The 26,723-nt window shown below is 49.2% G+C and overlaps 9 protein-coding genes across 9 annotated transcripts; 4 read left to right on the plus strand and 5 right to left on the minus strand.

Moving 5' to 3' along the window:
• Positions 1 to 1,724: 1,724 nt before the first annotated feature.
• N7516_001691 (uncharacterized protein) lies at positions 1,725 to 2,793 on the minus strand (the record flags this gene model as incomplete). Its single annotated transcript, XM_057214411.1, has 2 exons — positions 1,725 to 2,388; positions 2,504 to 2,793. 2 exons carry the CDS (start codon positions 2,791 to 2,793, stop codon positions 1,725 to 1,727), a joined length of 954 nt encoding a protein of 317 aa, XP_057076294.1.
• A 1,327-nt stretch (positions 2,794 to 4,120) lies between these two features.
• Positions 4,121 to 6,279, minus strand: abr1 (multicopper oxidase abr1; the record flags this gene model as incomplete). The annotated part of the gene is made up of 3 exons (XM_057214412.1): positions 4,121 to 4,160; positions 4,216 to 5,891; positions 5,947 to 6,279. The coding sequence occupies 3 exons, from the start codon at positions 6,277 to 6,279 to the stop codon at positions 4,121 to 4,123; spliced, it is 2,049 nt and encodes a 682-aa protein (XP_057076295.1).
• A 1,882-nt stretch (positions 6,280 to 8,161) lies between these two features.
• Positions 8,162 to 9,732, plus strand: N7516_001693 (ACT domain-containing protein; the record flags this gene model as incomplete). The annotated part of the gene is made up of 3 exons (XM_057214413.1): positions 8,162 to 8,194; positions 8,245 to 8,657; positions 8,727 to 9,732. The coding sequence occupies 3 exons, from the start codon at positions 8,162 to 8,164 to the stop codon at positions 9,730 to 9,732; spliced, it is 1,452 nt and encodes a 483-aa protein (XP_057076296.1).
• Positions 9,733 to 10,481: 749 nt separating this feature from the next.
• Positions 10,482 to 11,698, minus strand: N7516_001694 (WD40 repeat domain-containing protein; the record flags this gene model as incomplete). The annotated part of the gene is made up of 4 exons (XM_057214414.1): positions 10,482 to 10,504; positions 10,568 to 11,149; positions 11,227 to 11,568; positions 11,644 to 11,698. The coding sequence occupies 4 exons, from the start codon at positions 11,696 to 11,698 to the stop codon at positions 10,482 to 10,484; spliced, it is 1,002 nt and encodes a 333-aa protein (XP_057076297.1).
• Positions 11,699 to 11,854: 156 nt separating this feature from the next.
• aspC (septin CDC12) lies at positions 11,855 to 13,630 on the minus strand (the record flags this gene model as incomplete). The annotated part of the gene is made up of 7 exons (XM_057214415.1): positions 11,855 to 12,173; positions 12,223 to 12,731; positions 12,787 to 13,097; positions 13,180 to 13,342; positions 13,403 to 13,445; positions 13,507 to 13,520; positions 13,589 to 13,630. 7 exons carry the CDS (start codon positions 13,628 to 13,630, stop codon positions 12,104 to 12,106), a joined length of 1,152 nt encoding a protein of 383 aa, XP_057076298.1. The 3' UTR covers positions 11,855 to 12,103.
• Positions 13,631 to 14,004: 374 nt separating this feature from the next.
• On the plus strand, positions 14,005 to 16,969 carry N7516_001696 (snoRNA-binding rRNA-processing protein PWP2; the record flags this gene model as incomplete). Its single annotated transcript, XM_057214416.1, has 5 exons — positions 14,005 to 14,022; positions 14,109 to 14,221; positions 14,290 to 14,785; positions 14,844 to 15,091; positions 15,148 to 16,969. The coding sequence occupies 5 exons, from the start codon at positions 14,005 to 14,007 to the stop codon at positions 16,967 to 16,969; spliced, it is 2,697 nt and encodes an 898-aa protein (XP_057076299.1).
• Positions 16,970 to 17,402: 433 nt separating this feature from the next.
• On the plus strand, positions 17,403 to 19,372 carry N7516_001697 (cytochrome P450; the record flags this gene model as incomplete). Its single annotated transcript, XM_057214417.1, has 6 exons — positions 17,403 to 17,591; positions 17,650 to 17,775; positions 17,842 to 17,926; positions 18,002 to 18,070; positions 18,148 to 18,768; positions 18,873 to 19,372. 6 exons carry the CDS (start codon positions 17,403 to 17,405, stop codon positions 19,370 to 19,372), a joined length of 1,590 nt encoding a protein of 529 aa, XP_057076300.1.
• A 309-nt stretch (positions 19,373 to 19,681) lies between these two features.
• Positions 19,682 to 23,925, minus strand: N7516_001698 (chromatin-binding exonuclease XRN1; the record flags this gene model as incomplete). Its single annotated transcript, XM_057214418.1, has 3 exons — positions 19,682 to 19,856; positions 19,909 to 22,177; positions 22,236 to 23,925. 3 exons carry the CDS (start codon positions 23,923 to 23,925, stop codon positions 19,682 to 19,684), a joined length of 4,134 nt encoding a protein of 1,377 aa, XP_057076301.1.
• A 263-nt stretch (positions 23,926 to 24,188) lies between these two features.
• On the plus strand, positions 24,189 to 26,079 carry N7516_001699 (WD repeat RBAP46/RBAP48/MSI1 family protein; the record flags this gene model as incomplete). Its single annotated transcript, XM_057214419.1, has 6 exons — positions 24,189 to 24,444; positions 24,500 to 24,583; positions 24,653 to 24,758; positions 24,815 to 25,276; positions 25,340 to 25,825; positions 25,890 to 26,079. The coding sequence occupies 6 exons, from the start codon at positions 24,189 to 24,191 to the stop codon at positions 26,062 to 26,064; spliced, it is 1,569 nt and encodes a 522-aa protein (XP_057076302.1). The 3' UTR covers positions 26,065 to 26,079.
• Between the last annotated feature and the right edge of the window lie 644 nt (positions 26,080 to 26,723).

Genomic DNA, 26,723 nt, shown 5'->3' on the forward strand with positions numbered 1-26,723 from the left:
CATCTATCCATCTTAACAACCACCCACCTTGACTACCATCTATCCACCTTGACAACCATCCATTGACAACCATCTTGAGAACCATCCATCCTAACAACCATCCACTTTGAGAACAATCCACTTTGATGACCATCTTGACAACTACTTTGAAACCTACCTTGACAACTATCCACCTTAAAAACCATCCATCCTGACAACCACCCACCTTGACAACCATCCATCCTGACAGCCATCTATCCTAACAACCATCCACTTTGAGAACAATCCACTTTGATGACCATCTTGACAACAATTTATCTTGACAACAACCATCTTGACAACTACTTTGAAACCTACCTTGACAACTATCTTGAGAACCATCTATCCTAACAACCATCCATCCTGACAACCACTTTGAAGCCTACCTTGACAACCATCCACTTTAACAACCATCTACTACGGCCACCACTCAAAAGGTCCTTGGGGTTTTACCGTCCGCCATGGTCACCACGATACTTCCCATCTTGACCATCAACTGCGGCTACCATCCACTTTGACAACCATCCACTACGGCCACCACTCAAAAGGTCCTTGGGGTTTTACCGTCCGCCATGGTCACCACGATACTTCCCATCTTGACCATCAACTGCGGCTACCATCCACTTTGACAACCATCCACTACGGCCACCACTCAAAAGGTCCTTGGGGTTTTACCGTCCGCCATGGTCACCACGATACTTCCCATCTTGACCATCAACTGCGGCTACCATCCACTTTGACAACCATCCACTACGGCCACCACTCAAAAGGTCCTTGGGGTTTACCGTCCGCTATCTTCACCACGATACTTCTATCTTGATTATCAACTGTGGCCACCATCCACTTTGACAACCATCCACTACGGCCACCACTCAAAAGGTCCTTGGGGTTTACCGTCCGCCATGGTCACCACGATACTTCCCATCTTGGTCATCAACTGCGCCCACCATCTACGACGGGTCTTTCCCTCTTGACTAGCCAGTATGGCTATCGTCCACCTTGGCACCATTATGGGTATTTCGATCTCGAACATCGACTACCACCATCCGCCATAAGACCCATCTTGGTCATCCGCTACAAAACCCACGACCATTGTTTTACCAGTTGTGACACACACACACACACACACACACACACACAAAAGCTTTCACGGGTTTCCTATCAAATCTCTCCTCTTATCAGAATCAAGTCCTACGGTGGAACCAGCAAACAAAGCTAGCTTTGACAAATTTCTCGACCAACAAATGCCCAGTACACCACAGCCAGCCCAACCTCTCGTGGCCAAACCAACAACTCAAACTGGCTGTTCCAAGCTTCCGGATCAAGCATTTTCCCCCACTGATCAATTCATTTCACCACCAACCTTTTTAATATCTCATATCGTTGTCCAGGATCAATATGGTTTTGTCTACATGAATCAGATTTCACATGTCATTAGGATTATCTAGAAGGAGAATCAATTAGGGTATCTCATTCTATTACTTTCAAAGATTTCCTCTAGATCTGTATGCCGGAACGCGGCAAAGATAGTAATATGTAGTTACCTACTAAGTGTATCTACTATCAACCCTTTGAAAATTCGCTCCACTACCTCTGACAAAGACAACAGAAATTTCGTTATATTGGGAGTTAAAGAGAAGCAATATAGTGAAACCTCAGCAGACCAAGACATACGTAGTTATTCAACCGTCATAACCTCCAGAATCTCAACAATCCTGATCATACGTCGAATCATTATTCCCTCCATCACAGTCATAGCTACCGTAGTCATCAGAAGGCCCTCTATAATAATAACAGCCATAGTCCTCAGTATCCAAGTAACTCTGACTCACGCCATCTTCATAATACGTGAGCTGGCTTTCGGGAGGCGAATATGACTCTGCATCGTAGTCTCCAGTTACCTGAGTATCGAACATAGGCGAAGACGAAATAAGCTGGTCTTCATTCCCATCCTGGTTGCCATCTTCAGACAAAGGTATCCCAGCCTCTTGGTTTTGATCTTGCACTTGCACTTGACCTTGGTCTTCTCCATCGGAATCGGAATCGGAATCATTAGACCCAGTCTCAACAGTAGTCGAAGACGGCATATGCTTATCGAAGACAGTCGAACTCCCAGTTCCCCAGTTCGGCCCACAACCAGATCCCAGACTAGCTCCCCATGCAGAGCCGTATCCCATCCCTGATCCGTATCCATAACCCGAGCCACTAGACCCCGACCCAGATCTAGATATCTTATACTTGATTGCATTCTCGAGCTGCTTAAGCGGTTTCGCGATATTGGCTCGCCAATGATGTGAGCTCCCCGTACTTGGTTCGTAGAGGTTGAGATCGAAGACCCGGTTGTGTTGCGTGCATTGGAAGCCTTTTGTCCTGTTACACGATCAATAAGGATAAGAATATGGAGAACACTGGGGGAAGGGTATGATAAATGTATATGTATCCGAGGTGTAAAGGTATAGGTTTATTGTAACGTAAAACAACTCACTCATTAATCGTCACGAAATTTGCTTCCAAAATCCCGTCTTTGGAGACTTCTTCGAAATTCCCGTGCTTGTCACTTGCCACGAAGTATCGGATACACTCTATCGGTCCGTTGGGGACTTGGCGCACGAGCTGGATGCAGACGCTTGCTTCGGAGGGATCGGTGGATCCTGTTAGATTGCCCGTTGTGGTGAGGAGGGCCCATTTGGTGAATTCGGTGAAGGTTTGTTCGTGGTCTGGATTTGGGAGTTTGGTGGGTTGGATGGTGGTGCAGCAGAATGGATGGGTTGCCATTTTGGTGGTTTTTGGTTTGAATAGGTTGTATGGGGATATGCTTGGAAGGTGGGAGTTGGTAGTATGGGGGGGTTTATTTCGTTGTTGGTGTGTGTGGCTGATAGGTGAGGTCGTCAGGATGTGATAATTCGACTCCTTCCCGATTAGGAAACGGAGCTGTTATTCCCAGGTACGTGGTGGACCAGGGTTCACTATACCATGTCACTCACTTTCTATATGGATATTGTAGTTGAGGTTGAGTTCAGGATATTCCAAGGTTTGTCAAAATACTATGGCATTCATAATAGGATGTTATCTAACTACATAGTATGTTATGCATGTTATTTATATGCACGAGACAGGCTTATTGAATTCATTATTATTGTCAATCACTGTGATGTCAATTAGACATAAGAGGTCAATGTGATATAAGAGGTCAATGAGAAATGAGAAGTCAAAAAGACATGAGAAATCAAACAAAATTGAGGTTGAGATCAAGATATTCTGTTGGTGTCGTGGTGGACACCTGATTGCTCAGGCCGTGATGTTAGACCACCTACATAAGTAGCTCTCTGGAGAACTATAGGAATCAACCTTTTCTTCTCTCTCTCTCTGGCACCCAGAAGCTTCACCAGTTTGTCAAAAGACTGGCATCCATGATAGGAAGTTGAAGATAAATTTTGACCGCGTTCAATGAAATCCTTGACATCAGGCAAGCCTATGGGGCCTCACCGAGGTAAACATTACAGAACTCCCCTCCTCTTGTATGGCTGTCTAACTAACTCTGGGGTAGATTTTCGAGTTTATGTACCATGTTGTCGAAAATTGGCACCTTTACGACCTTCAAGCGGATGAGCAGCAATCGCTCAGGGTAATCCTACAAGAAATCGAAATGCTCTGGTAAGAAATTGATGGTAGCTCATGTCCAAGCTATACTTTGTCTAATGACTATCGTTTCAAGTCCACCACACGGAGCTTCGTTCGCCGGGGCTCAGAGCCCTTTCAATCAATAAAACGGGGTATAAACCCACTATGGAACCCGAGAAGCCCAACAGAGGGATCGAAATTCCTCCTCAAACCCTTTATCTACAACGGCATCCCGTACTCTGGAATATTCGACTTACTTGGGTTGTTCCTATCATCAATAAGCCCCGCGCCAAACCGAGCTACGACTCAGAACTTCTATCTCCCTATTTTCTATCTCCCTATTTTGAGAAGAGATGGATTGAATTAATTAGTATTGTCAATCGCTGTGATGTGAATGAGAAATGAGAAGTCAAAGAAAACTAATATACAGGCACTTTATAACCTCCATAAAATCGCAATTATCATATCACAGATGCTCGTACTACTCCCAATCCTGGAGCTCATTCAAAATATCATTATGACTAGAAGAAGAGGTTAGCCGATGAGCACATTTGAGCTTATTTTTCGTATACTCACTCAGAGCCTGTGATGGGATACTTGTTGTTACCGTCGATAACATATCCACCGTGGGTATTCTGGTTCGCCCACGGGCCCTTGGTCGACTCCTCATGAATAGTGAGGTGGTGATCGTGTGGCTCATTAGGACTGTCGATAGAGACGGTCGTCTCGCCCGTGTGAGGAGCTGGCCAGTTACCCCCGCCGTTGGCGGAGGCGCCATTGTGATTGGGTGCCGCCGGTGGCTGCTCGTAATAGGAGTGCGGGGAGTCGGGCTTAGGAGCCTCGGGTTTGGGTTGAGGTGCAGACGGCTTGGACACCGGTGCTGGTGACGGTTGCTGATCCGGGTGCGCAACAGCGGGACTCTCGGTCTTCTTCGTCTTGGTATACAGAGCGCCGTGGCCACCGAGGGTAGCCGTAGTGTTAAGCCCGGTCATGTCAAGACCCGCGTTGCCGGCGGCATTGCCACTAACGGGTTGCGGGTAGGCTGCGCAGGCGTCGTAGTGGCTCTTCGGGGGAGCGTGCACGGTGTTCGGGAAGGTCTCGGGGGCTTCGATGATGGTGGCCATTAGACCAGCTTCGACGTGCCACTCGACATGGCAGTGCAGCATCCAGACACCTGGGTTATCGGCCCTGAAGCGGATGACAGTGTGACCGTTGTTCTGGACCATGATAGTGTCGCGTTTGATCGGGGTGGCCGAGATATTGTTCCATAGGCCAGAGTAGAAGCCGCCATCGACCGCGCTGCGCTGCAGAACCTGGAACTTGTGACCGTGCAAGTGCCATGGGTGCAGGTTGTTGTGGTGGTTGTTGATAACGAGTTCGACGATCTCGTTGTGCTTCAGGATGAAGGGGTTGACTTGGCCGTATACTTCAGGGTTTGAAGAAAATTCCGCACCGACAGTGTTGGCCGTGTATAGAGTTGGCACCTTCGGGCCGATATAGGTTTGGTTGTTGACAGTGAAGCGAGGAACACCGTCCACCAATGCACCGCCGGTGTCCAGAATGATCTGGCGGTCCACGGGCTCGAGCAAGGGCTCGTGGTCTGCTGGTATCAAGGCGACGTCATCCACAAAGTCACTGTTGGGGTCGATTTTGTGGAAGACGGGAGGCTCGGGCAGAGGCTTGGCCTCGTCGTACACCAACCAGGCGGTGGCATTGGGGTTGAAGTTTTCCGGGATGGTGCGGTTTTCGTACACAAACATCATGTTGACATCCATAGTATCCCAGATCGCAAAGTTCTTACTAGTATCAGCCTTGGTCTTGATCAAGACACTCATACGCTGGCCAGTTGCAACGCGCAGGAACTTGTCGCCAGCAGGGTGGGGGTCGGTATAGACGCCGTCAACCCCCACAACAGTCATCTCGTGGCCATCGATCACCCAGAAGTGGCCGGGCCAGTTTCCAGTGCAGATAACGTGAACCAGATACGTTTTGTTCGGCAACACCTTGATCTTGGTGTTGGTTGAATCGTTGATCAATGATGCGTCGGGGAAGGGCTCTTTGCCTTTACCCACCACGGGCCCACTGAGCAAGTCCGGCATCTGCTGATGGTTCCAGTCGCTCAGGGTGAGCGTGAACTCATCGTCATATTCGAAAGGAGCGTTGGGGTCGTGAACAATCAAAGTACCACGCAATCCATCGGGAAACTGGCCCGCGTTGTGTGAGTGATACCAGTATGCTCCTGGCTCGTCGACCTATGCTGTAATTAGAATATCTTCATATTTCTCGCCCTGGGGTGGGTTTACCCACATCAAAGTGATATTGCATGTGTTCACCGGGAGGAAGTGCGCACTGGGTGGCTCCAACTGCACCATCCATGACACCACTGCCCTTCTGGCGCATGCCATGCCAGTGGATAGCCGTGGACTCGTTTCCAAGACCGTTGTAGACATCGACGATCAGTTGGTCGCCCACATCCACGTCAATCTGTGGGCAGGGCCATTGGCCATTGACACCGATTACTGGGCGCTCAAAGCCATCGGGGGCAGCGGTAACCCAAGTGAGGTTCCAATTGTGGTAGACGTCCTTGGCTGCGGCTAGGCCAACCCAAGTGGCCAGCGCAAACAAACTAAACTTTGCCATATTGGCAATCTTCAAAGAGTGAAAAACGACCGAATCAAAAGGATAGTCAAATCTTCCAAACGAGTGTATTTGAGGTCGGGTTAACTAGAGAAAAAAAAAAAAAAAGAACGAATGTGAAAACGCGGTTGTCGAAATGGGCGTAGGTCGGCCGCTGTACTGAATGTCGAAAATCAAAAGTAAGAAGCATGGAAACCAGGCCTCTTTAATGGCGATAGAAAAAAGAAATACAGTCCTGTCGATCTACAGGGGCCTGAGTATGCTGCTCGGGTGGGATGCCATTTCCACGCTTGCGAGAGTTGTCATTGGTTGTGCCTTCATTCATGAATTCAAGGACTGGGATAACAAAGCGCATAGTAGAGCAATATCAAGCTCGGCCTTTAAGTTTCCTTTGTTTTGTCTATTCAAGAATGCTGTATGTAGTAGACTTGGAAGGGTGGAATGTAGATAATCCACCTAGCTGGGAGGTGGTTCCTAAACTGGCATGCAAGGGGTACATACTCGAGTGTTGTATTCAAGTTGACGGACTTGGTTTGGAGTAAACAGAGTATGGACTGGATTTTAGTTTCCATTATTGAGCAAATCTGTTATACAAGATTGATGTGTCTGACAGGTCAAATAGGTTATGGAGTATCAGGATGATCGACGATATAAGCTTCTTTAGCGAGTTACATGAACGCGAAGGAACATGAACTCGAAGGAATCAGTGAAGATATCTTCGGGGATTTTATCTTCAACTTCTAATATAACTTAACTTGTACGCTTTAACTCGTCGCTTCAGGTTAGCGAAAATAGGGTCCCAGTCCACGATTATATAAGGGGAGATCGACAGCCCTAAGTCCAACATCATTTCCTATATATAAAGACCATAAAGAGACCTTAAGTATACAAAGTCTAACTGACTATGGATAAATTCCACAGGATCAACAAGGCCACATAAATTCCCATTAATTTCCCCTCCTTTATGTTGTAACTTGCAACCCGATCAGGTTTAGACACGGATATTCCCAATGGGGCCGGGCTGACGTTGCACTGAAATCTCTTTCATCTCCTCTCCAGGGCTGCTACGCTGCTACAGCGGCAAAAGGGGGAAAAAAAAGAACACCCCTATAGGTTTTTAAGAGGCCAGTGCGGACTGTTATCTTAAACAAGCCAAGTAATTATCCCCGGACAAGGCGGTAGATTGGCAATCGGGAGATGATTTCCTAGAATCAGTCAAATCAGATATCCTATACTCCATATATCAGCATGAAGAATATACTCTTAGCCCTTCCCTTATATGTATAACTAACTACCTAGGTATATTCTATATGATAAATGTGTGATAGCAGTGCGAGACTCGGAAAGCGTCGGGGTAAAAAGAGAGCTAAAGCCCCCACAAAAAAAAAAACCAAAAAAAAGGACCAGGAACAAGGTGAGTGTCCGTGCGGGTTAATTAAAAGATGAACTGTCCGATAAGATTTAGTTTAGTCAAATCGTTTTTTTTTTTAGTTGAAGATAAGTGAGAGGGAAAATATATAGGAGGGGGGAATAGTTGGGAAAAGAAGAAAAACAGAAGAGAGAGAGGGGGAGTTGCCCACTTTGACTTCTTTTTCAACTTCCATCTTCTTTTCCCTTTACCCCCCCACACCAGTTGACAAGAATTTGAACGATTTACAACATACAACATATTTTAAACATCTATGCAAATCTTCTCTGCCACTGACGACATCGGTTGATGGCGCTTCCTCGCTTCAAATAGCATCATCGAGCCTCAATGGCGTAATAGTGTGTGGTTGATTCATCAAATCCTCAAAAAGGTACAACTACTACATATACATCACATCCTCTCTCTCTCGTGTTCCATGACTATATAACTCATGATACTCATGATATGGATCAATCAATGACTCTCATCGATGCACAAGTGCACTTCCTAGTGAGTCATCCATGCTACTTGCCTACAACACCTACTAACCCAATAACTAGGAGGAATGTGTGGTCCTTGTACACATCCCATTGGAGCTGTACCCCTACTTTTTAAAGTCTGTTCTAAGACTCATTTTTGATGAGATTCCACCACTGGAACATGAGAAAGATGAGAAAGATGACAATCCTTCATTTGATGATTTCGAAACCGCTTTCGAGCATGACTCGTATAAAGCACCTGCATTCATGAACCTCTCTATCACTCCAGTCGAAGTCTCTGTCATGTGTCCTAGACGTCTGGTCGATAAATACTTCCTCCCGGTCATGGACCAACTCGACCAATTAGATGACTCACTCCGATCCCGTCTGATCGTGAGTGAAAATGACTATATCGCCATGCAGGTCCTCGGCGAAGGCCTCGAGGCCGGCAAACGAGTCTTGGAATTAACCAGTCCACTTGCCCTGGCTGGCATGTATGTGAACTCCCAATACCTCACCTATATATTTTCCAAAAAGCCTACCCATACTAACCTCCCCCAAAGCTCCATCTTCTTCATCTCAACCTACTTCTCCGACTACATCGTAGTCCCCAAACAAAGCAAAGCAAGCGTGATCTCCGCGCTAGAAAACAGAGGCTTCCAATTCAACAACACCTCAGCCGCCTTCATCACAACCCCACTAAGCCCAACAACCGAAAGAAGACTCAGCGACCTCATCCCACCAGGAACACCCCCACCGTCAACCCTAGGCGAACTCCAAACCCGCACCTTCAACAACCTCCGAAAACACCAAATCACCCCTTCCGTAGACGACTCCCTCCGTCTAGTTCAATGCGCAGCCCACCACGAATACCACAGCCAAGAATCCTCAATGTCCATCATCCGCGACGCCCTAACAACAGTGCTCCTCCTCGACGAACCACGCTTCCTATCCCTAACCCTGGCAGCCCTCGACCCAGCAGCCTCCCTACTTCTAGAAAAGCGTCTCCTCCCCCGCTTCGCACGCCAATCCGTCTCTCCAGGCGGAACACCCATCTACGAAGATGGCTCCGGTCTCCTCCTCGGTTCAAAAGAAGACCATCTAATCCCAATCACCCTAGACCTCCGCGACCTGCCCCTCGAAGCATCAGGCATCGTCTGCGGCGTCGCAGGCCGTCTCGCCACAGCAGCTACCATCCCACTCTCGTCGCACACAGCATCCATCAACAGTGGCGTGAGCAGCATCGTCGGATCCGTCCCTGGTCTGTTTGATTCTTTCGGCGCTCGTTTTGCTGCTCTCTCGATCGATACGTCGTCCGCCTCTGCTCCCTCCCATGGATTGCTGCCCTTGCCGCTCTCCACGCATCATCTACAACCTGATGTGGATGTTGTCGATGCTGTTGAGATTAGCTTTTTGAGTACCGCGCGTGCTGGCACGATTATTGTTGGTGAGGATGAGCTCAGGAGGGCTATTGGTGCGCTTGAGGAGGAGAGGATGCAGTCGCCTAGGCTTGATGGTATTGGGTTCGAGTCGCAGACTCCGCCGGATAGTCCAAGACAGCGGGGTTGAGTTGGATGGTTTTGGGGTTGATTTTATAGTCACTGGCGCCTTGGTATGACTTATGTTTTGAATGTGTGCATGTGTTGATGTGGCGTCTGGGGAATCAAAAGTTTGTTTGTTTTTATATTTTTAATGGATAATATTACTCTATCGGTCATGACATGAGTTGGCCGAGTGTTCTGACTATTAATATGGGTATATTACTTATGTTAATCTGAGATTTTGTTATAAAATAAATATCAACGAAGTCCGTCGAGATATATATACCCGGAGAAACACCACCATCCACACATTCAATCTAGAATCTTTTAAGAAAATACAAAAATACACAAAGTAGCATAAAGCAAGATGACTATTTGATTAATTTCGTATCTCATTATTGATATAACAGTGTTGGGCATAATATACAGGCCCAATGCTCCTGGCTCCAGGGCGAAAACTTGGACCGACATAGATATCCACTGGTCTGCAAGGCATCCCTATCTTCTTCCAAATTATTGTTTAAAATGACCGCATCCTCAAGCCAATTGAAGTATGACGTTCAGTGGAAATTTCCAGAGCGCAATAAGACCGCCACAGAGCTGGCTAGTCCATATCAGATTCCGTACTCCGTCCTTGTTCGGCAGGTGGCATAACGTGGCGTGTAGTAGTTTAAGAGCCGTGACATTGGACGTCGACACGAGGGGAGGATGTGTCACCCCGTCATGATAGCCTTGTCTGAGACCTCATCCGAGACATCTAGACCAAATGACCCAAGTTCATCCGTAGACCCTGACAGTCCCTTGAAACAACAGTCAGCACAAGTACACCGAGCACCCCCCCCAAAACACACCACAGTACTTACCATCAGAACACCCAGCAGCCCAATCCCCAACACCCTCATTCCACGCCACACAACTGACAGCCTTAACCTTCTCCCCAACAGGCACAGCAGCAATAACCTCCCCTTTAACAACATCCCAAGCAAACGCCGCCGCCCCGGCCGTCCCTTCCTCACTCCCACTCAGCACAACCGCATCCCCCATCGCAAAAACGGAACGCACCCGCAGCTCCGAATTCAGATACGAATGCTTCGGCTTCCCAATACCACCCGCAACCGTCTTCTCCCCCGAAAAAGCATTAAGAACCTTCCCATCCATCCGGTCCAGCAAGCGGATATACCCGTCGAGCGTCGAAGCTAGCAGGGCATTCCCGTCGCTGGAGCAGCGCACGCTCGTCACGGGATGCGCGAGGACGTCGACGGTCGTTTTTCCGGTTCGCACGTCATAGATCCGTGCGTGGCCGTCGTAGCTGCCGCTTGCTATTGAATAAGATCCCATGTGCACGTGTAGTGTCGAGACTGTGTCGGTTGCTTCCGTGAGTGTTTGGATGGGTTTGTAGCTCGAGGAGCGGGTATCCCAGAGGTTGATTGTTGTGTCTGCGCTGCCTGGAAGAGGGGAGAGAGGAGGATGTTAGTTTTTTGCATGCTGGGTAGGAGGGGAAAAGAAGAGTTGTGGCGTTTACCAGTTACTACGACGGAGTCGCCATCACCGGCAAATTGCACGGCTTCCACTCGGCTGTTGTGACCTGACCATCGTTTGGTCGTGGTGCCTTGCTCGACATCCCAGAGGAAGACTTGGCGATCGCCTCCTACGCTGGCGAAGCGCGCGTTGTCGGCTGCGACGGCGATGTCCAGGACGGAGTAGCCATGCGCTTCGTATTTTTGGATAGGGGTTGTGGTCTCGACTGTTGTCAGACTATTGGAGTTGTTCGGAACTGCGCGCGAAAGGTGGACTGCTCGGTCTGAGGAACCTGTGAGGACGTAGGTGCCGCCGGAGCTTGAGAAGGTTACCGCGTTGACGGGCCCTGGAAGGTATTAGCGCTTGGGTTTTGGAGGAGGGGGTTTGGTTTGGACGGCGTCTGGGTATATCCCAGGCTTACCATTGTGTGTTTTAAGAGTGTGGATATGTCGGGTTGGGAATATTGTCCGGGGCATGGCCGTTGAGTTGGTGGAGAGAAGGAATTGGTGGAGTTTAGAGAATGCGGGATGGAGCTCGGAGCTTCAACTTCCCAAGTCCCACATAGAGAATCCTCAAGAGTTGGAAAAAAAAGAAACACTAGAAATTACTAATTTACATCGAATCTATGAGTTCACAAGAATTAATTCTGTATTTCATACGGAATACAGAAGAAGTTATTATCAAAGTTGTAGACACACCATCGCTAGCTACCAGCGGTAAATGGATATAACAAACAAAACGAACCAAGCACTCAGACAAAGGTGCTTCCAAGCGCGAACGGCAAGACATAGAGTACTCAAAAGAGAAGAAAAAACAAGAGCATGGTTCGACTACTCCCCTTTTGAACGATCCGGGTCGACTCCCGGTAAAATTGCAACATCCTAACGACGTCCGTGGCTGCGGGTGCTGGAACCCTGCAGACCCTCGATCTCCTGCTCGAGGGATTTGATGCTGTAATCGGTTAGCAATATATCCACATGAACCATAGTCCGGAACATACGCTGCGTGGGTAGCCTCCAGATCCTTGTTGAGACGGTCGCGCTCTGAGATGAGCTTCTGTTCCCATTGGCGGAAACGCTGCTCCTCGACCTTGACCTGCTCGGTGAAGCGCTTGCGCAGAGTCTCTTCTTCCTCCTTGAACTTGGGGTTGTCGAGTTTGCGTGGCCGGGCCTCGCCAAACTTGCGGGTTTCCATCTGCTGGGCACGGTAGGCCTCGTAGTGCGATTCTTCCGTGGTGTGAATAAGGTCGAGCATGTGAGTGCGGATCAGGATCGAGCGGAGCTTCTTGAAGTCGCAGTGGTCCTCGTTCTCCACCTCGGCGACACCCCAAGCGTACTGACGACCCTTGACAACACGACCATCGTTGGCCTTGACATCCTTCTCAGAACCGATGACGGCGAAAGGCATGGCAGCCATAAGACTGCGGGCGTGGGAAGCAGCGTGCTCGTCGTCCTCCTCGACGGGCGGGGAGTAAATCTTGATGCCCTGGGCCTCAATCACAGCGCGGATCTAATCACCTGTTAGTCCGGATTCTCGACTCTCCTCGTGCACCCGTTCCACTCACTCTATCCTTGTAGCGCACCAGATCCGCGTGGCTCAGGGTATCAGCCTTGGCAACCACGGGGATCAGGTTGACACGGGAGCTCAGGCGCTTCATCACCTCGATATCGAGAGGCTTCAGGGTGTGTCCGGTGGGGCGGATGAAGTACAAACAGGCGTGCACACGCATGTCGATCTTGTCGGTTCGGCGGGGCTGTTGCTCCTGGAGCATGTACGACTCGTGCTGGTCATCCAGGAACTCGATAATGGGTTGCCATGAATCACGGTTGTTCACGTAGTCTCCGAAGCCAGGGGTATCAATGACGGTGAGGCGGACTAGAAAATCGACAACCTGTTAGCCGTCGAAAATGCGGAAGTCGAAACCTCTCCCCCGACACGAAAGGTATCTGGGTCGCACCTTTGAAGAACTTCTCCTCGAGCTCAGCCTTGGTAATCTCAATCTCCACGGTTCGGTCAACCTGCTTCTGGTGGCGGCGCTTGTGATCGGCATAGTTCTTAATGGTGGTGGAGAAGAGGGTGTTGATGAAGGTCGTCTTTCCTAATCCCGACTCTCCGGCAACCTGATCGAAGCACCATTAGCATCAGAATGCGCCGTGCATTTTCCTCTCTGTGAAACACACCATAATAGTGAAGGCTGCACCCCGCTTTGCGACAATCTTGTGACTATACAAGCTTGATTAGAATCTTTCCTCGTTATCGACCGTAATCATTCAAAGGTACACACCGCTGGTTGGGGAGCTGTATCAAAAATGATGGGTTAGCTTCAAGATATCATAAGGGGAATGCTGGCGTTCCTAATAGCTTACGTTGGCAATGCCAATCGGCGTGGCGGTCTCTGAGGTCGACATGGTGGGTTATAGGGGAGGGGGAATTAAAAACAATTGGGGAATCAACAAAAAAAAAAGAAGATGAAGAAGAGACCCCTGGTGTAGAATACCAGTATTGAGAAGAGAGAATAAGTCGACTCCTTAGGAGAAAAAAAAAAGGGAAAAGGAGGAACGAATGTGAAATCGGATTGTCTCTCGAACTGCCCGTCGCTGCTTCCCCCTGAATCTCCTTTCGTTTTCTGGAGTATACACTCGCCTTGCCTATCTGGGTTTAGCGTGATGGACTAGTACTAATTGGGTCCGGAATCGGGGCATGGATGATCCGAAGTCTCTTATCACGGTAGCTGGTGGAATTATCTCTAATTTTTTGATCTTTGAGATCGCCGACAGCCAAAATGAAGACAGACTTCAAGGTATATACTACGCTTGGATTGTTGGTCGCATGCGATTACCAGCATGCCCTGATTATTAAATTTCTTACTAACACCCTCAATTTTAGTTCTCCAACCTTTTGGGGACGGTATATCGCAAAGGAAATCTTCTCTTTACTCCCGATGGCACATGCTTGCTTTCGCCAGTAGGCAATCGAGTCTCGGTCTTTGATCTGATACAGTATGTATTGCTTGGTGTTTCTTCGTTTGGTGGTTTGGAAACCAGTCCGCTTATAATTGGTTCTATAGAAATACTTCTTATACCCTGCCTTTTTCGCACCGTACAAACATCGACCGTCTCGATCTTTCGCCCAAGGGTAATCTTTTGTTGACTGTGGATGAAAATGGTCGCGCAATTTTGACCAATTTCCAACGGCGCATTGCCATTCACCACTTTTCCTTCAAAGGACGAGTTTCTGCACTCAAGTTCTCCCCGTCCGGCCGACATTTCGCTGTCGGCGTCGGAAGACGCCTGCAAATCTGGCAGACACCCTCTACCCCCGGCACCGAAACTAATGGCGAGATTGAATTTGCACCCTTCGTTCTACACCGGGATCTTGCTGCCCACTTTGACAATATCGAAAGTGTCGAATGGTCCAGCGATTCGCGCTTCTTGCTCACTGCCGCCAAGGATTTGACGGCGCGAGTATGGAGCATGGACCCGGAAGAAGGTTTCGAGCCGACCACTTTGGCGGGACACAGACAGGGCGTGGTGGCTGCCTATTTCAATGCGACACAAGAAATGGTAGGTACTTCCTGGAAATTGGGTTTGGAAATACCATACTAATTTTTTGTATCCATAGATTTACACTGTCAGCCAAGATGGCGCACTCTTCCGCTGGGAGTACGTCACGAAAAAGGACGAGGAAACTATGGAGGACATTTCCGATGCCCGATGGAGGATCGTCAAGAAGGATTTCTTCATGCAGAATGACGCCAAGGTCAACTGTGCTGCGTTCCATGCGCCGACAAACCTTCTGGTGGTAGGGTTTTCAAACGGTCTATTCGGGCTCTACGACCTGCCAGAGTTCAATATGATCCATCAATTGAGGTACGTTAGTTTGTGACACCCTCCCTTCCACATGTGGCTAACATTTCCCCCTCCAGTGTCTCTCAGAGCAATATCGATGTTGTGACAATCAACAAATCAGGCGAGTGGCTAGGATTCGGATCGTCTAAGCACGGTCAGTTGCTGGTGTGGGAATGGCAATCCGAGTCATATATCCTCAAACAACAAGGTCACCTTGATTCTATGAACGCCCTCGCATATTCACCGGACGGTCAGAGAATCGTCACGGCTGCCGATGACGGCAAAATCAAGGTTTGGGATGTCAAATCAGGCTTCTGCATTGTCACTTTTACGGAACACACCAGTGGAGTGACCGCATGTCAATTTGCGAAGAAGGGAAGTGTGTTGTTCACAGCATCTTTGGACGGTTCTATCCGTGCATGGGATCTTATTCGCTACCGTAACTTCCGAACCTTCACAGCGCCATCCCGCCTGTCATTCTCCTCGTTGGCCGTGGACCCCAGTGGAGAAGTGATTTGTGCCGGTTCACCGGACTCCTTCGACATCCACGTCTGGTCCGTCCAGACTGGTCAATTGCTTGACCAGCTCTCTGGCCACGAGGGTCCGGTTTCCAGTCTTGCTTTCGCTGCCGATGGCAACCACCTTGTCAGTGGAAGTTGGGATCACACAGTCCGCATCTGGAGCATCTTCGGCCGGTCACAGACTAGTGAACCTCTCCAGCTCATGTCAGATATTCTCAGTGTGGCTTTCCGCCCAGATGGGCAACAGGTCGCCGCATCTACCCTTGACGGTCAGCTTTCCTTCTGGTCCGTTGAAGATGCTGTGCAACAAGGAGGTGTTGACGGTCGCCGTGACGTCTCTGGAGGACGCCGAGTGGCCGACCGCCGTACTGCTGCCAATGCCGCAGGCACCAAGTCGTTCAACCGAATCACATACAGCGCAGACGGTAGCTGCATTCTGGCCGGTGGCAACAGCAAGTATATCTGCTTGTATGATGTTGGAACTGGGTCATTGATCAAGAAGTTCACCGTCTCCGTCAACACCTCGATCGATGGTACCCAGGAGATCCTGAACAGTCGTGACATGACTGAAGCTGGTCCCCGTGCTCTGATTGACGAGACCGGCGAAGCTTCTGATCACGATGATCGTGTTGATAGCACTCTTCCTGGCGCAAGACGCGGCGATGCCGGTGCGCGCACCACACGCCCAGAAGTCCGCGTGACATCTGTGGATTTCGCACCGACTGGGCGAGCATTCTGTGCCGCCTCTACGGAAGGTCTCCTTGTTTACAGCTTGGATACTGACTTCATCTTTGATCCCTATGATCTTGACATCACAATCACACCATCCAGCATCATTGCCACGCTAGATGCTGCTAAGACAGCCGCCACATCCGACACTGTGGACGAGGAGAACACCTTCCTCAAAGCTCTTATCATGGCCTTCCGATTGAACGAACAAAAGCTACTTCGTGTCGTATATGAAGCGATCCCTCCGTCAGATATTCCCCATGTAGTTCGGTCCGTGCCCTCCGTCTATTTACCTCGCCTTCTCCGATTCGTTGCACATGCCGCCGAAGAAACTCCCCATCTTGAATTCAACCTCATGTGGATCGAGTCTTTGTTCAGCAGCCATGGTCGCTACTTCAAAGATAACACAGGTACATTCGCAACCGAGCTTCGCGCCGTTCAGCGGGCTGTCGATGATATCCGTGAAAATCTGAAGCGGTTGACGGAAAAGAACCTTTACGATCTCAACTACCTGCTCTCAAAGCCCGTTCTTGGAAACAAGAAAACCAGCAGTGCTCTGTTGGCCATGGAAACCGAGGATGCTGAGGTTCCTGATGACCAGATGGTCGATGCTGACGAGGAAGAGGGTGATTGGGTTGGCTTTGAATGATTGTCTTATGGGGGTTTTCTTCGTGTATGTGTCTACTTGCATCTGAGCCAGGCGTTTTGTATATAGCAAAGACCAAAAAAGGGAAATAGACAGAGAGAGGTCTTTGCCGGCCTTGTGTGTGTGAATAATATACTCCAAGTTCCGCTCTCTGAGACCTTCAAACGGACCTTCAAACGGACCCTTTGTCCATCTTTTTCGCCTTTAGCAAACGCCCTTTCTTAAAATAAAGGAAGTCTTACTTCCTAATACTATCCGACTTGTCTCCTGTGCCACCCTCTCATTACTTTTCTTACTCTTTCTTACCACCCAACAACTCTCTTAATCTCCCCGGTTCCAATATTCCCGGACAATCCAAGGCTCCGGGGGATCATTTATCTAAGTACCTTTTCCCCATCTGCTGTAAAAAGCCAGATTTCATCAACAAAGTCTGAAGATGACCGGCCTACCCTTCTGGCCCCTCGTTGGGGTGTTGGTTGTAGTGCTCTATCTCCTTCGCCGACCACCATCTTCCAGTTTGAGACATGTCCCAACTGTCAAGTACAATGCCTATCTACCGGATTTCATCAATCGACTCATCTACTATCCCAAAGCTGCTTCGATGATCAGTGAAGGATATGAAAAGGTGCGCAGTATACTGAAAAGTTAATCGGTTACCTTTTATTGACATCTGCAATCTTTAGTACAAGGATACTCCATTTCGTCTGCTCACCGGCGATGGAGAAGTCATCGTTTTGCCAGTGAAATATCAGGATGAACTGAGACATCTTCCTCCTTCGAAACTCAGTTCTCTACATGCCCAATATGAAGTAATCTCATGAGCTTATCTGTGCTACGTTACGTTGAGAGGTTGGAGCTGATACAGTCCTTTATAGAACGCGTTGGGTCAATATACCAACATCATCATCAATACCCTTTTACCTGCTATGACCGTGCGGAAAAAGTTAACGCCAAGTCTGAGTACTGATCTCACTTGCTTTTCTTATTTTCGACCTCATGCAAGACCATATAATTAACATATATCAAAACGAACAGGCCGTGTCGTCCCCGGTGTCATCGACGAGCTACGAGCAGCATTCGACACTGCCCTCCCAGGATGCGAAGGTGTGATATACGAACGCTACGTTGTGGGACCTCCCAGGCGAACAACTCGGATACTGACAGAGACGTCTCGAACACAGACACCTGGGTTCAAATCAATCCATGCGAGTTGTTCACGCGACTAATCGCCCTCTCGACAACTCGCATGATGGCCGGCGACGTCCTCCGCGAAAACAAAGAATGGCTCGACGTCGCAAGCAACTACGCCGTGAACGTAGGAATCACCATTCTCCTCCTCCGTCCAGTCCCCAAATACCTCCGTCCCATCGTAGCGCCTTTCCTCCCCAGCGTCCGGACAATGAAGAAGCAGTTGCGCTACGCGAAGAACCTCTTTATTCCGATGATTCATAAACGCAGACTGGCAGAACAGGCTAAAGATCCCAACTATACCAAGCCAGACGACTTCTTGCAGTGGATGATGGATCTAGGTAGGGAAAGGAATGAGGAACTCGAACCGGATACCCTGGCGCATCACATGCTGCTTTTGGTCACACTGGCGGTTACGCACACCAGCACGATGGCTTTGTGCCACTGTCTCTTTGATTTGGTTACTAGACCCGAATACCTTGAGCCCCTGCGCGAGGAAATGAGCCGAACTCTACCTAACGGTTGGTATAATGCGACTCAGGGCGCGCTTAAGGAGCAGTCCCGTCTGGACAGCTTCTTGCGCGAATCTCAACGGTTTGCTCCGCCTGGTGAATGTGAGTATTGCGGATATCTTCTTATGACTGCGCCGTACAATGAGTCGGAGGCAGGCTCGTGATTCGATATCGTGTCTCTAGCTAACCTACCTGGCGTCATCTAGTGAACTTCCACCGCATCGTCAAAGAACGCATCACGCTCCATGACGGCCTCGTTCTTCCAGTAGAAACACATGTCTGTTTCGCTGCCGGTCCGATTAGCAAAGATGCTGCCTTCATGAAAAACCCAATGGCCTTCGACGGATTCCGCTGGTGTCATAACCCCGAGGACCGATTTGTTCTGAACCCCGAGCTAGCAAAGTCCGATGCGATGCCGAATGGTGCTGGCGAGGTTATGCAAGCCGAGAAGCCCATGTCTGGCGCCCATTTCGTTTCTATCACCAATACCAACATGCATTTCGGGTACGGGCTCCAGGCGTGTCCTGGTCGGTTCTTCGCGGCGAATACCCTGAAGGCGATCTTGAGTCGCATCATCCTTGACTACGAGTTCAAGTTTGTTCATGATCTGGATGGGAAGAGACCTCGTAACGTTGTAGTTGGGGAGCATATTCTTCCGAATATGACTACGGAGATGCTGTTTCGGAAAAGGCCTATTGGGCTTTGAGTAGAAGGGGAGAACGGAGACCTTCGGGGAATGTTGCTGTTTAGGGCTACCAGAGGTCGATACGCAATGCCATGCTCATTTTATCTACATGTTACGGTTCTCCTTTATGTCTAAAAGATCCCAGACTGGGAAATACGAGGATCGAGTTTGGTTTCAATTCCATCGTACATTCGTCTGCAATAGATATAAGCACTGCCTCGACGTACACGTCCAGACTAAGTGCAGATATATCTAAAGTATCCATATACATACAGGGTTCAAATCCAATCATTTCATAATATCTTCTCTCTTAAAAGCCACGTGCATCATTCACTGGGGGGTGGGTTGGGGCGCACCTCGCCCACGACCTCCTCTGCCACGGAAACCATTACCACGACCGCGACCACGCCCACGTCCTCGATCCAATCCTTGCGGTGGCGGAACGTGAGAGTAGTTCTGCGGACGGAAGTTGGGGTTGTGCTGGATAACACCCTCGCTGGGGTCACTGTTATCCATTGCGACATATCCACCCCGGGTACCTCCACGACCGCCGCCACGGGGACCACGGGGGGACACCGCCACCATTGGCATGGGGACGGAAAGGGAGAGTAGTCTGCTGTCCGTTGTTGAGACCCAGACCCCCGCGACCTCCACGTCCAGCGCCATTGACCTGTCCGGCGACAGCTCCTCGGAAGGAGCCTCTCAGGGGCGGAGGGGCAGTTGCGTTCTTCAATTGTCCCTGTCCGTGGGGGCCGGTAGGGGCGCCGTATCCGGCAACTGTCAAAGGAGTCTGCGTCTGCTGGGTTTGCTGGCTAGCGGTAGCACGGGAACTGGTAATAAGTTGTCGGTTGGAGATGTTGAGGAGGGAAGATGCCAAAACAGTTTGACCACGGAATGGTGAGCATCTGCCACCTAGTGTAGTGCCGCTCATAAACGACACATCAAAGACAACATCAAGCAGAAGAGCTCGCGAGGTTCTGGTGAGACCGACAACTGTGCCACGAGTAGCGATCGGCACTTTACCAGAATCTTGGGCATACACAACCCGATCGCCAAGCCTGAAGCTTTGGTTTCCGAGACGGTGCTCGACATCGGCAGGCTTTAGGAGGGCACTTCGGGGTACACCCCGAACCTTCTTCGGTTGCATATCTGGCAGTGACGCATTCAGATTGTCGGCATCCTGCTCAATTAACATCACAATATCCGAGTCAAGCTGCTCAGCATCGAGGGGCACTCTCTCGAAGTTCTTAGCTTCTATAGATTTGAGCCAATCCTTGATCTCCTTCATCTTGAGGGCGGCAATTTCCTCGGGATAGAAATCAGTCGGAGAATAACGGTCGCTTTGAGGGTTGCGTTGGATGCCAGCAATGAATTCCGGGAAATTGATCATGTACTGTTGAATCAGCTCCACCGCCTTCTGGCTGAATTCCCAGCCGGATTCTCCCCGACGGGAGTATCCAAGAACCTTCTGTTGCTTTGCCTGGAACTTCAGGTTAAGACCGAGGTTCGCACGTTGGCCTTCGATGTCAACAGTAAAGGAAGATGTAATCTTAGCCAGTACCAAAGGATTGAGGCGAAGACTGCGGGCAACAGCGTACGAAGGCATGTACGGGCAAAGTTGCTCAGATACCCTAACACGCTCTCGACCGAATTCTGGCTCGCGACCTTTCACAGCCGCGACTAGTCCATTCACCTTTCCATCTTCGTGTCCGCCAACATACACAGGTCTTCCGTAGTTGAAGTCACCCAAGAAGAAGGCACGAGAGCCCTCAGGGAATTCTTCTTGGATAGAGAGAGCTTCCCGCTCAATGAAACGTTGATCAGGATTAATCACATCATCAACAACCACCTGTAAAGCATAGTCTGTCTCTAGGCCGGGTATATCACCGAATTCCTTGATTGTGGCTCCATCGTCGGTCTTGCTCATGCCCTTCAGAAGTTGGATGTGGACCAGAGATTCGACATCACCAATGATAATTGCTAGACGCTTGCTGTAGGTGCCCTCAATCTTGTTGGCCTTCCTCTTCCACTGCTCAATTTGCTGAGGGGTGTGAGGAATAGACAAAGGGTGTTCTTCTCCGACAGGAAGAACATAATCAAATAATTCGTCCGAGACGCGAACCACAAGAGCTTCTTGCAAGAATGGATAACCCACATGGACACGCTTCCCAAGCTTCGTCTTAGCCAGTTCAACGCTCGACCGGCTTCCAGGATCGAGGAGTGTAATAACCTGGCTCTCATTGCGGCTGTCTTGATTGAACACGCAAACGCCGTGGAAACCCAATTGACCATGGTGCGGAAGTGTCTTGATGCTAGGGAAGCCAGCAAGCGCGGCCTTGCCTAGGTGCACGCCGTCCATTAAGCCAGCGTAGGGCACCAAACCATCCATGACGGGGAGATCGAAGATGTTCTCAATGCAACGGCAGCTAGGAAGATCTGGGAATACACCAGGCATTGAGGAGGGGTAAACGAAGTTCACCTCTGGGGAATAGGTGAATTTGAGACAGGCCCCAAATTCGTTCCTTGCTTTTTCGTCCGCGGAAAGATGGTTTTCTTTCGTTTTAAGGGCGTCCAACAGCCGCTTTTCGTCGATAAATGGGATCTTGACAACGGCTTCCCATTCCATCTTTTTCCCGTTCATATCAAGATCGAAATCACGAGGGTAGAAATCGTAGATGGGGGAATCAGGCGAGGTCATCAGGTCCCAATACGCAGTAGGCACAATCTTCTTGCTGCGGTCAGGCAAGACACCCATGAGCTGGTCGAAGGGCCGGAAAGGCTGTCCCAATTTAAAGTCCATGTCTGCACCAAGGCCATCATTCACATCTGTTCCATCGTCAACAATCAAAACAACCCAACAAGATAGATATCTAGTAATACGAACCAGAGATCATAGGGGCATAGTGGTACTGGAAGAACCAGGGCCACGATGCAATGCCACGGTAATAGTAGAACAAGACCCACTGTAATCCTTGCACGTAGTTTTGTGCCAGCTTCTTCATCTCTTCCTTGTTGTCGAGGCCCCAACCGAACTTGGTCCTATAATACTTATCTTTCCATTCAAGGAACTTCGCGTCATATTTCTCCTGGGCGGCCTTCTCCGCTTCCTCGGCCGTCATCTCCTGAATCTTGGCCTTCTCGTACTTCCGAATAATACGCTGAACAGCCATCGATGCCTCCTCATCCTCTTCGTCGTCATCACTATCACCCTGGGTCGGAGGCAATGAGAGCCTCATGAATCGATCACCGTTCTCATCGTCGAGGGAGGACCAAGACAACCGCAGCTCATCAGCAAGCTGTTCGACGAAAGTTCGATCACGAGCTGGAAGTGTAGGAGGGAGGTCAAGAGGTTCAGAGGCCTTGTCAGACCGGTTCAGAACGTACTTCTTGACCGTCTTGAGGATCTCCTTCTGAGAGGGGGTGAGCGTAAGCTCTTTCTTCTGTTGCGAGTTCGAATAATCAATGCTTGAGTCTTTCTTTGACTTGATCCATTGAGCATCGGAGTTATCCGCCTCAAAGAATCGGTATTCCACAGCACTCAGTGCGGTTACGAGCATACCCAACCGTTGCACATTGACAACACCCTGCTCGTTGATGTAGCCGCCCATCTTTGGCAGCACCTCCTTGTAGAGCTTGAACATAAGAGCAAGGGCACCCTCGTTGATATGTAAGTTTGGAAGGCTAGGCAAGAAATCGTTGCCAACGAAAAAGGCCATGAGAATGAAATCATCAATAACACGCTCCATATCGAATGGGAAATCCAGAACACCTTCTTGTTCTAGCTCTTGGAATTCTAATTCCAAATATTCCCGGACCACGCTCAGATGCAACAAATAAAAGTTTTGATGTTCCAGTTCCTTGGGCTTCTTGGATACTTGGCGACCAAAGGTCACCTCTTCTCGAAGAAGGCAGAAGTGAGGGTCATGGCTGAGAAGACCCAGCATGATTAGATCGGCGTCCAGACCGTAAAGACAGTGGCGAACATTGGATTCATAGTCGGGCTGCGCTTTCGAGCAACGAATGTATTCCATAATCTTGTGCTCGCCTTCTCCTGGAACCTCGTGGCCAGAAAGCACAATTTCCACACCTTGCCAATCTGTGTCCTCCGAGATTTTCTTGTTGATGAAGTATTTGAGTTGTCTCGTCAATTTGTGCATGAACTCGGTACCCGGGGTGATGCAGTTGCTGTCAAAGGCATCTTCCTTTGGCATCTCCATGCCCTGCTGGATGGCCTTCTCCTTCGCGTTTTCTGCATCCAGAGCCGATCGGAATCGACGAGCGCGTTGTTGATTCATCTTAGCGCGAGGCGCAACACCATCTACCGCCATATAGAACAGTTTCTTGGGTTTGATCTTGCCAAAGAGATGTTCAATGTAATTGAAGATAGCAATAAACATTTGATCCTCCGTCATGCGAAACGTCGGGGAATCGCTGTCACTATGCGTACAGTTGTGAATAACGCCGTTCATATCGAGGTATAGGCTATCGAATTCGGGTATCCGGTTCTCTGCGATCAGCATCGAGATTGACGGATACCGCTCACTCAGCCAGCGAAAGAATTTCGGGACACCCATGATGAAGGTTGGGTTGAATCGAAGACAATATTGTCAAGGAAGGAGTCAGCAGGTAATTTATCGTAAGAGTTGAGAGATCGTATGAGGGGTACTCGTAAAGGACTGAAGTAGAGTTGCGACGAAAGGTGAAATCATCCAATGAAGGGATCTTGGACAAGATACTGCGCCAGCAAAGTGGTACCCAAAGAAAGATATAGGGGTAGGGGGAAAAAAGCAAGAGAAGAATTTAGTAACGCCAAACTGACGCTTTTCAGTTTTCTATGATGCAAGAAAGCAGGTGTCCCCACGATGTGAACATTGAAGAGTCAGCGGAGCTCAGTCACCGCCTACTAATTGGGGCTAGTGCCATTGTAGGTCTCCCGGCGCTCATTAACGCGCTCTTGCGCGTAGCTTTCCTCCGCCTACCTGTTTGCTTCACACACTCTTTCTCTGTGGTTCGAGTTCCGTTGCCTAGTGATCTCAATATACTGCTTGGTCTATACCACACTAAAGTCATGGATCCTTATGAAGACGATGCTGGTGAGCATTTATGTCCTTGCGCACTACTTAAAATCTCAATCTAATCAACGTCTAGGTGTTGGTGACGAGCACGAGAAAGATCAGGACCAGGATCAGGATCAGGATCATGAACATGCTGATGAGAAGGCGATCAATGAAGGTAACTTTGCTCCACCTCTCTCAAGTTCTATCAATTACGGTTATATCTAATCACATTGATTGAGAACAGAGTACAAAACATGGAAGAAGAATGCGCCCTTCCTCTATGATATGATCCTGAGCACAGCATTAGAATGGCCAACTCTTACAACCCAGTGGCTTCCAGATAAGCAAGAGTATGCCCCCGAACTCATGCCCGTCCAATCATCAACCTAACCGAGTCTATCTTCAGAGTCCCAGACAAGCCCTACTCAACCCACCGTCTCCTCATTGGCACACATACCACTGGTGATGCGCAGAATTACCTTCAGATTGCCCAGGTGCAACTTCCAAACCCTAATGCCCCAAACCCGGAAGACTATGACGAAGAGAAAGGAGAGATTGGAGGCTATGGCGGCGGTTCAAAGAAGGCGCAGATGGAAATCAAGTTCAATATTGTGCAAAAGATCGATCACAAGGGTGAGGTCAACAAGGCCCGGTATCAGCCACAGAACCCGAATATCATTGCTACAATGTGCACAGATGGTCGGGTGATGATCTGGGATCGCTCTAAGCACCCCAGCTTGCCAACCGGCACAGTGAACCCTCAAATGGAGCTTCTGGGCCATGAAGCTGAAGGCTTCGGGCTTAGCTGGAACCCCCATCTGGCAGGTCACCTCGCAACGGGCAGTGAGGATAAGACTGTTCGACTTTGGTAAGCGAGCGCAACATGAAAACACAAGATTTGTTGTGACTAGCATCTAATGGAGCTCATCAGGGACATTACTACATACACCAAGGGTAACAAGGCAGTCCGACCAAGCCGCACTTTCACACACCACTCCTCGATCGTCAACGACGTTCAACACCATCCTCTCCACTCCTCTCTCATCGGAACAGTCTCCGATGACATCACGCTTCAAATCCTCGATACCCGCCACGATGATTCCACTCGCGCGGCTGCTTCGGCTGAAGGTCAGCACCGCGATGCCATCAACTCAATCTCCTTCAACCCGGCCTCCGAGACGATTCTGGCCACGGGTTCCGCCGACAAGACTATCGGTATCTGGGATCTCCGCAACCTGAAAGCGAAGCTCCACTCATTGGAGGGCCACACTGATTCGGTGCAATCTATCTCGTGGCATCCATTTGAGGAGTCGGTCCTGGCAAGTTCCAGTTACGACCGCAAGATCATGTTCTGGGACCTCAGCCGGGCAGGCGAGGAGCAAACCCCTGAGGATGCTCAAGATGGGCCACCAGAACTGTAAGTGACATCTTTTTCCCTGCTTCATTTCATGCATTGAATTGTTGGCTGACCTAATCCTTAGTCTGTTTATGCATGGTGGACACACGAACCGTATCTCAGACTTCAGCTGGAACCTAAGTGACCCGTGGGTTCTCTGTTCCGCGGCTGAGGACAATCTACTGCAGGTATGGAAGGTAGCAGATGCAATTGTGGGCAAGGATCTGGAGGATGTCCCAACAGAAGAAATTGAGGCGTGATTTTAGTTCTACCGGACTTACAGTCCAGTCATTTTTCTTCATATGGGTGCTTCCTTGGTATACGTGAATTAAGACCATAGCGAGTAATCATTAAAAACACCATTTCATCTATAACCCTTGTTGCTAGCGACATGTTTTGCCCACTAACCCTGATTAATATCTCTAGATGTTGTATGTATATAGGACATGTCACTGCCCATGGTCACCAGCCTAGCCACGCCATGATATATATTAACTAAGTTATATAACAGCTAACTATAATGCTTGTAGACTTCAGGACCGCTTAGTGAATTCCGTATTTATTCCTTTCATTATTAGTTACTCTATTTCAAGATGCTTCTCGCTACAGGGTTTAGAGTGCATTCCCGCACATTCCACTACATAACGCTAACGACAAGAGTATATGAGATGTGTGACGAATAGAGTAAGGAATAGGTTCTGTACCACGCTCTAATATAGTCCAGGATTCATATAGTACAACCTTGGAACATAGCTCTGGAGATCTACCTACATAGTTATGTAGGTATGCATATACTATTCAGGCCGGGAATCTGTTATACTGGCCGCGGGGAGCATGTCATCATTCCGGTGGGATGTGATTGGTGGCGATTGGTGGGGGGCGATGAGGGGGATAGAAGAAAGTTAGTGCCGTTTGCTTA

This window comes from Penicillium verrucosum (assembly GCF_028828655.1).
Source record: "Penicillium verrucosum strain IBT 35672 chromosome Unknown utg000001l_segment0_segment0, whole genome shotgun sequence".
NCBI lineage: Eukaryota > Fungi > Ascomycota > Eurotiomycetes > Eurotiales > Aspergillaceae > Penicillium > Penicillium verrucosum.